Here is a 9532-nt window from a genome sequence, read left to right as displayed (position 1 = left end):
GGAAAGAAAACCAAGTCCTGGTTATAAGAAATGTCAACAATAGGTTTCATAGTCCGTCCCTCATGATTAGGGCTGGGTATTGTTAAAAACCAATACAGTACTTCATTTAATACCTTCAGCATTCAGTTGCCATCCCCATTCCTCCAAATCCAAATGATTTATACACCAATATATTTTGAAAGGGTTCAAATTATTAAAATATTTATAAAAAATAACGGTACATTGAAGTATTATCTCCCTAGTGTAATTTAGCCATCCTTTGACGCCAACTCATTGAAATACAATAAGCGCTTCACTTCACTTCGCAACAGCTGTACGTATTGTAGCTTCTATAGTGTGGGCCAATCACAAGTCGCATTGAAATCAAAGAACCCTTGCCGTGATTGGCTGCTAGAAAACCATTCAAATAATCACTTTTTTCAAATACATCATTGACCCAGCCCTTCTCATGATGGCGACCGCTAATGATGAGGTCTAGATAGAGATATTCATCATCATACTTTGATTGTTAACTCCCTCATCTTGCTTGGTTAAACACCCCATTATCTCAACAGTGAGTTAAAAAAATCTGCAGACAAAAATATAGACATAAAAAAGATAAAAAAAGGGTATGCACTTTTCGGTAGTGAATGCTGTAAACAAGTCTTTTGTCTTCTCTCCAATCAGTATTGTGACCGTTTGGGCAGTGATCCACTCAGAGTGTTTTCAGAAAAATCTTAATGCACAGAGATTGAAAACCAAGTCTGTTTGAGTCCGTTTTCCTCGGTCTCTTGTTGAATCTGATTAATCATTGAGAGTTCTTTGTGGCCAGCGAGCCATGGGGGGTTTAACTGCAGACTGTGGCCGTGCACACTACTGTCAATCCCATCTAAAGGTGACCACAGATGCTCTCGCTCAGCTCTCAGGCTCCCAGTTTTGCACCACAGGGTCCAAGCACGAATAGGCATCAGTAAATCTAAGATACAGGAATCCATTTATCTTCTCTGCAGCCCTCCTCAGTAGGTGGCGTCCACTGCGTTGATGTTGCTGTCCAGCTGGTGTCTGAAAGACAGCCTGGCCTTGGTGGAGAAATAGATCTGGGAGCCGCGACTCAGGCCTCCTGCTCCTTCGCTGTCGCTACCACAGGATGTGGTGGAGCACAGACGGGGCTTCATCTCCTCAATGGGAACTGAGAGGGGGAAGATGGATAGAAAGTCAGGCGTTATGAGGACGTACTATCATGAAATAGCTGTTTAATTGGTCTACAACTGAATCTCTGGGAGTGTAGCTGCTCCTCACCTGCCGCTGGGGGGCACTGTCTGCTCTTACAGCGCTCTTTACAGCGTCTGTAGAAAGGAAAACACTGCAGCATCTTCACACCCATGGCTGAGATGTCTGTAGAGAGAGGGGAGTGAACAGAGACATACGTTTAAGAGAGGCAGCGTAAAAAAAATAAACAAAACGTGTGATAATGCTCAGGCTTTTCAGAAAGAAACATATAAACCCATACGTAAATGCAAGTGAGAAACGCTTTCTCAAAATGGGAGTAAAAAGTATGTTAAGAAAATGTTTTGCAGGATAATCACTTCTCCCATAGCTTCCATTTAAGCTGCCCGATCACAATGAGAGTGTGTCCGAGTGCCTGCTGACAGCTCCTTGTCTCATCACCAGGTCACAGTTTAATGGAATTATGATCCCGCACTTTGGAGACATGATATCCTAACAAAAGCTGACAGGGTAACAGAACAGCAAGGTGTCCCGGCAACCACCAATCAGTCAGTGTTTACCTCATCAACGCCGCCTAATCCTGGAACGGGACGTCAATGGGCTACGGCAGCCGGAGGCGTTATTAAGCCCTCTCTTGGCAACCAGACAGATTAGATAAAGGTCGTGTGATGTATGCAAGTTATGAGTAACCGACAGACATTTTTCTAAGAAATTAAAAGCTTTTGTTCCTGAAGTTTCCCCTCCCAGCAAGCAATTAAGCTTTCCATTGAAGGGTTTCATTCATTGAGCAACTGATCAGTCATATTCGTTTTCCCAGAGGATTGTCCCTCTATCTGTGGCACCTCTGATTGATAAGATAAAGCCAGGGCCACACGCCAGCACTGAGCGGTCTTTGTTGAGAGCAAGTGAAAAAAAAAAAGGTATTTATTTTAGTCTAATCGGGTTAGGAAATGGGTCAGGTGAAGTGGAGCACTGGGAGGGGAGGTGATGGATCTCGAAAGTTTCTTTTAATAGTGCTTTAGGTTAAAAGAGAGTTGTGTAGCTTCAATGTTACTTGAACTTTTTTTGTGTAATCTTTAGATGATCAAAGTAAAATCATCCCCAAAAGACTCAAATCAAAAACAAAGAGACTCACAATGACTGAAAATACACGCAAAACGACCACAGGGACTCAAAATGACCCGAGAGAGATGCAAAGCTACAACAAAAACATGCAAAATGGGACAACAAAATAATGCTAAACAGCCACAAAGAGATGCAAGACAACTACAAAAACATGCAAATCTATAACAAAAACTATTCTCAATTATAAAGAGATGCAAACTGAGTAAAAAGATGCATAACAACTACGTGATACAAAAAATTATTAAAAAATGACATGAATCAACCACTAAGAGATGTTAAAATGATAACAAAGACACACAAACGACCACAAAATTGCAAAACTATTATAAAAACACTAAGTTACAAAGACATGAAAAACCACTAAAAAGAAATCCAAACAACCACGTATGGATGCAAAATGTTACTAAAAAAAAAACTTGATTCAGCCATGATGAGATGCAAAACAACTACGAGGAGAACCAAAACTATTACAAAAAGACTCTAATCAACCAGTGAGAGACATTTAGACGACCATAAAGAGATGTGAAACAACTACAAAATGGCTTAAAATGACCACAAAGAGACTCCAGCTCTGAAAAATGCCTACTTCAGTCTCATGAGAAAACCCTCTCATGTGATAAAGCACTGAGCCCCACTGTTCTTTAATCACAGATAGGAAGTTTTGGATATCTGATTGCGACATACAGGAGAACACTGTTTGCCTGACACCCCCCCACCCCACCCCACCCCACTGTTTACTGCTGATTCCTCGTGCTGCTTGACTCAGCGAGGTAGTTTCATGAGGACGTGACGGCTCACACATACGCACAGAGACACAAAGCTGCTGCAGCTTACAGACGATCTGCAGAGGAGACCTTTGTCAAAAAAGTGAACAACTCATCTCTTATTTCACAGTCTCTCTTTAGGATAAATTCACATAGAAAAGGATATTTTTTTTTCTCCTTCATTTCTTAACCATCTGAAGCACCTCCCTTCTAGTTTTCTCTCAGGTGTGGCTGTGAAATCCTATCCGGTATTACAGACACAGAGAATCCATTATGTTTAGGTCAATGTAGAGGTTCTGCAGGTGAAATGAGAACTCACAGTATAGCTCACATTGTGAAGGAAAGAGAACGGGGACGGTACTGGCCCAACGATGTTTTTCCCATTATACTAGTTTCCTCCTACAATCATGCTATAGATTATTTGAGAATTAACAATATAGCAATCATGCAAAGCAATTCCACACACACAAACACACACAATAATAAGTCCCCCAGCCAGTGGTGAGGAATTTTGGGCCCGGATCATGATTGGCTGTGGGGGTCTGGCAGCAGCTTAGGAGCCTGGAGGAGAAAAACAACCTCAGATGGCAAACTCACTCGTACAAACATATTCAGCAACAGAGACACACATTGACCACAGAGAGGAAGGGGGAGAAAAGGGGAAGTAGAAGAAATAGAAAGGAGATGGGTCAAGAGTGGAGATCTAAGCAAGAAAAAGAAGTAGAAGAAGTATGAATTTTTGTTTTCTGTCTTCGTGTGTTTCTCTGGAGGCTCCAGCCTGCAGGCAGCCGATGTAATCAACATGCATAACCTGAATAATGCGGTTTTCGGTTGCTCAATCAGTGGCAGCTCACTGATGTAGCTGAAAAAAATTGCGCAATCCTTCCTGAGAAACATTTGCATGTTGCTTTTTGCTTGAGATTTTTTATATATATTTTTTTAAGTGCATGTTTATGCATGTGTGAGTTTGCAGGGAGAACTGTGGGAGAGTTAAACGGCTTGATAGTGTTTGCCGAGCATGATCTCTTTATTCTCCATTTTTTAAAACACCAGTCAGACTTTTTCTCTCTTCAACCCAGCGGACCAGACCACACTTAGCTTTCTTATCGGCTTTGTAAACAATGTTAAAGCAAGCAGCAGAGCACAAATGCTTACAGTAATGTGATAACAATCTTCCCACAGCTCCACGTTGCCCCTGAACTCCCCCCCCTCCACCCCTGCCTCCGGTCAGTCCCTGGGGTTTTATGAAAAAAAAAAAGAAGAAAAAGAGCAGCCTTGTGTCACTGACGGCAACACAAAGCCTCACACAGGCCTGCCAGGCTGGATGACGCTCACACTACTCTGTGCACGTATACCTGCACAAGTGTGTGTGTGTTTGTGCGTTTGCGTGTCCATTAATAGCAGCACAAAATCCGCTTTCATTAATATTCATCACAGCAAGTGGATAAAGCCGCTTTTGAGGTGTTACTATAAAGCTCAGACCTCAAATAGTGCTTAAATACACTTCCGAGGCACTTGTAATTCCATTTTATACTACTTCACTACTTTGCTACATTTCATGGGCAAATGTTATATTGTTTTACTCCACTACAGATATTTGACAGTTCTAGTTACTTTACTGATGAAGTTGCAAAAAACATTTAGATTTTTTTGTTATATATCAAACCCAGCCATGGACAAAGTAGTTCAAATGAGCTCCACCTAATATATAATTACCATGCAGCTTAAGTAATATATTATATATAAAAGTATACCATCTCCTTTTATGTCCTATAAAAAGAGATATCTTTGAATGCAAAACTTTTATGGACTGATTGAAAGTGTGGTGAGCAGGGCTGATGTTATTATGTGATTTGTAAAAATTGCAATTTTTCCACATTTCTGTGAAAATTCCTCTTAATATAAACGGTAAAGCAACCTCAATTCAAATCTAAAGAACTTCATGGGAGTACTCATGTGTGCCCCCATTGGGCACATTAATAAAAAACCATAATACAGGGACCTTAATGTTTACGGAAAGTGTTTTTTGGGTGTAAAAAAAGCCTTAAAAATATAAAATTCCCCTACTTCCCCCAAAAGTTAGTCCCCCCCCCTTAACTTTGGTACAGTCCCTTACCTGTGGTATAAAAAACTTCACCAGTCATTTTGTCATGTTTGTCAATCAACACACCTTCAGTTTACCACCACATGCTGCTCTCAGATGCGTGTGCATGTGGTGGAAGCTTCTGCTGAATTAAAAGCTGCTCCAGAGGCTAATCTGAGCTTCCACCAGGAACACTGCACAACACTCCTCTCTCCTCTGGCTCTCAGCAAACCACTTAACAGGGGGCACATATACTGAAGTGTCACAATTAAACTTATTGGTATCAATGCTGGGATGCCAATTAAACCGACAGACTGGACAGTTAAGGAGAATATTAGGAAGACAAAGATGTTTTGAAGAAACAGAAGGATGAAGAGCTTCTCCACCAATAACAACGAGCCCTGCTGCGCTGACACACCTCCTGCTGTTCTGATGACATCCAGTGCATGAATAACCTTTTTTCATTACAGGTTTAAATGAGTTAATTGGCTTTTCTTTTTCTTTTTTTTTCTTTTCTTTTTTTTAATAAATGACCCACCTGGTGAAATAAGCTTGCAGATGCGAAATCAGGCAGTGGAAGTAATGATAATGTTGATAATTCCCCCCAACACGACCAGTCAGTCCCTCAATTCATCTGCGTCCCTGTTGGTCCCTGTTGGCAGAATGGAAAGTCTTCTGTGGCGCGGAGCTGCTGAACTTTAAATAGCTAATCCCCAAAGCATGTTGAGAGAGAGAGAGAGAGAGAGAGAGGAGGACACGCCTGCTCTCTCTCTCTCTCTCTCTCTCCCTCCTCCTCCCTCTGAGCTTCCTCCAGTCTCTCCTTCTCCTCGTTTGCTGCCTCTCACCCATCATCCCACAGATAAAACATATTACATTACATTACATTACAGTCATTTAGCAGACGCTTTTATCCAAAGCGACTTACAATAAGTGTATTCAACATAGGTATTCAAGAGAACTACTAGTCACCAGAAGTCATCAGTGCATCTCCTTTCTTAAACAAGCATCTTAAAGCATAAACCAGAGCAAAAGTATAGTGCAGAGGCAGATTACTATGAAAACAATAATTGCAACAGACTAATCCGAATATAGTAAGTGCTACAAACTACTACCAACATATCAAACGTGCTGCACACACTTCCTCCTGCATGCTTTGCTGTGTTTTGCCTCCACCCTCGTTCACATATTTGTTGATACATATGACAAACAAATGTGATCAGAAATAGACTTAATGTATAAATAGCAGCTCCTCAAGTCATGAAGGATGAAGTCACTGTGATAACAGGTCAGAAATCACTCACTTAGATCATGAGTGAAGGTGATTTGACCTCTTATACTATGATCAACAGGGTGTAATCACTTTTTAACAATAGGATGTCGTCATTGGTGGCTTTTAAAGTGTATTAATCACTGATGAAGTTATTTTCACATGATTCACAATGACTTTCCTCTTGTAGCCCCATAGAGAGGTCAGAGGTCATGGTCAGCTGTAAGACTTTGAACCTGGTGATGGTAGGATTGTTGTTGTTTTTTTCTTAATTTCTAAAGTGTTTATTATTTTTACTTCACCCTTCTTTTTAAATGTATTTTCATGTTCAAGTTGTCTTTTTAAATAGTCTGCCATTCTCTTTTTTTAGTTTGTGCTAACTAAGATGCTAAAAAAGGCTTCATAATCATAATTTTTATGGTAATATGCCATTTAATGTATGTTAACTTTTAAATAAGTGAATCTAATAGCACCACAATGTCTTATTATTATTATTATTATTATTATTGGCCCAAACTCAAAGTTCTATGTCTGTATGTGTAATTTAGGTCATATGTTTATTTCTTCAACATGCAACTATGAGACAGCAGTGTTTGAGAATTGAAGAAACGTGGATCAAAACTACGGAGAAGAATTAACAAGCAGCAGATGCCCTTTCAAAATCCAACTCATGGATTGCACAGCAATTTTTTTTATAGATTTCCTCTCACTGCAAATGTACCTGCAGTACACAGAATCCTAATCTAAGATCTCAATCAACACGTCGATGTAATCACATGTGTCTTGGCTGATGTCCACCAGATTTCATGGAAACTTGCTGGATGTTTAGAGACATAGTGAGAGCCGTAAAGTAAGAAAAGGCGTAAACATAACATTCTCGTTAGAAGTGAATTATGCTAGGTGTGGCCATGCACCAATCCATCACAACAGAGGCATGCAAAACTGGTTATAACCGGCTGGCTGATATGATTTTATGGAATATAAAGTACCTGCAAACACAATTTGACTGTAATGTAATGTAATTTGCTTAACCTCAAAATTAACCGAATACCTTTCAAACTATGCTTAAGTCACACTCAAAGCCGGGACTTGGAGTGATCTCCATGTTTGTGTGTTGTATACCAAAGCACTTGTGTTGTTGACGGGAGGGAAAACCTGTAAAATAAGTTAAAATCAGACTTTACAGACAGTTCAGAACAAGAAAGATTCCCACATAACCCTCAGTGAAGAGACAGATAGATAGTCCGAGGAGAGTTCTTGGCCCATTGGATGGTTTATTGCTGCTTGTTAGCTCTCTGGTCTGGGTTTAGGGCTTATTCAGGGCAGCTCACTGGTTGGACGGTATTTGTCAGAGTGGAAATTTACCCAGATGAGCTCTCAGAGTGAGTCTGCGCCGGCTGGTTACAAATCACCCAGGAAACAGTCTGTGTAGCAGCAGGCTCATTTCTGAAGCTGGTTCTGTGCTGCTACTACGTAGAACAGCCTTTTTTCCCCCCATTGAAGATGAACATTAAAAGGATGTTTGCTGATCAGGTTGAAAGCTTCTACAGACTGTGTACTATTGCACAGTCCAACAGTAGTTATTCAAGTCAATTATTTATAATAAATAATAATTGATTCTTACTGTGACTTGTTTGATGTCCATACCAAAAGCATCTAACTTTTTAGACTTTTTATAATTCAAAACCACACGGATACAAGGAGTTTATATTTCAACGTATGTAAGTGGAAAACAAAGTACTTTTTAGTTCACCATGTGCCAAACTGCAAGTGATAATATAAAGTTAAATAAGCTGCAAGGAGAGCACACAGCTAGATCTGCTATTTGGACTGAAAGTGACAGACATACTGTAGCTGATTTTTAACAATCTGTCAGTGTTATGTCTCCAACTGTTGGACGTTTCTTGTCAGCTACAAAATCTGTGCCGTCTTTTGGAGAGTTCAGACCTACTCCACACAGTGACAGACATGCATGTGCTGGCGTACATGCACAGATTCCCACCTGCGGATGTGGGTGAAAGTTAGACATAGTTTGGTGGAACATTGTCTCTAATTTTAAATCGACTTTGTGCAGATGATTGACAGCAGAGCAGCAGAGTTGGATTCCAGCAGTTGAGCAGCTTTGATCTGAAGTATAGACATATTTTTATTATATTAAACTTCCTGTTGCTCATCGGGCAAAATTTTCTAACTTTTTGTGATTAATATTCTGTCACAATTAGGACTCTTTAACCTCTTTCAAAGTGATTTAAATGGCAACTTTAACCTCCCAGATCATCATTTCATAAACTGAAAACTGGGAATAACAAAGGCATATTGAACAACAGCCCTTTTTCTTTGTTGTGCAGCATATTCCAAACTTGCACCGAGGTTCCTGTCCTGCCTTCACAGAGAGTCAAGTGGTCCCTCTGCGGTGTTCCTCTCCTTGTAAGGTGACAAGTGCCCCCCGCCAGTCTGCCAGTGGCCCCATTATGATTAGGAAGCAACACAGTAGCTTCCTGTAAGGAGGAGGCTCAGATACTAGGTGCTGAAACACTCCCCCTGTACCATTGGCCTCAAGTGCCACCGTGACATAAGCTAGGGGAGAAACGGGATGGCGTGAAGTGGAAAGCGATATCGCCATTAAACTGACATCATCACGTGTGAATATTTGCCCCTTGTGGTAATTTAATCCCTCGCTGCCGCTGCTCCACTGGCCCAAAAACAGGAATAGCACCACTGCCGACGTGCAGACAGAAACAGATCGACCCCTCACATAAGAGCCATGTAAGGGGTCAACAGTAGCCATCATCTATAATTACTCAGTCTGAGGTGAAAGACATCAGTTAAAACATGTAGTAGAGTCTCACAGATAGAGGTATGCAAATAAAGTGCCAAAACCTTAAAATTGTATGAAGTAATTAAGTAAAAAATGGCCCCTTTAACCTTTACAGGTCTTCAACAGTGTTTAAAGCAGGAGAAAATACACACTGGTCTTTTAATATATTCAGTGATGAAGGTGTGTCTTTATTGGGTGGAAAATGTCTGCCTGGGACAACAGGATGGTGATGATGTTGATGATGATGATGATGATGATGATGATGATGA

At 40.6% G+C, this 9532-nt stretch overlaps 1 protein-coding gene across 1 annotated transcript; it reads right to left on the bottom strand.

The window, feature by feature from the left end:
- Positions 1-405: 405 nt before the first annotated feature.
- On the bottom strand, positions 406-5836 carry LOC129093260 (uncharacterized protein C17orf114-like). The gene is made up of 3 exons (XM_054601215.1): positions 5717-5836; positions 1279-1374; positions 406-1168 (listed from the first exon to the last, which is right to left on the bottom strand). Exons 2-3 carry the CDS (start codon positions 1361-1363, stop codon positions 996-998), a joined length of 258 nt encoding a protein of 85 aa, XP_054457190.1. The 5' UTR covers positions 1364-1374; positions 5717-5836; the 3' UTR covers positions 406-995.
- Positions 5837-9532: the final 3696 nt, after the last annotated feature.

This window comes from Anoplopoma fimbria, chromosome 7 (assembly GCF_027596085.1).
Source record: "Anoplopoma fimbria isolate UVic2021 breed Golden Eagle Sablefish chromosome 7, Afim_UVic_2022, whole genome shotgun sequence".
Lineage (NCBI taxonomy): Eukaryota > Metazoa > Chordata > Actinopteri > Perciformes > Anoplopomatidae > Anoplopoma > Anoplopoma fimbria.
This window is presented reverse-complemented; position numbering and strand designations above follow the sequence as displayed.

Coding starts and splice junctions, on each gene's coding strand:
- LOC129093260 (XM_054601215.1), bottom strand. CDS start 1,363: ATGGGTGTGAAGATGCTGCAGTGTTTTCCTTTCTACAGACGCTGTAAA. Junction 1,169..1,278: donor ACAGTGCCCCCCAGCGGCAG/GTGAGGAGCAGC, acceptor TCCCCCTCTCAG/TTCCCATTGAGGAGATGAAG.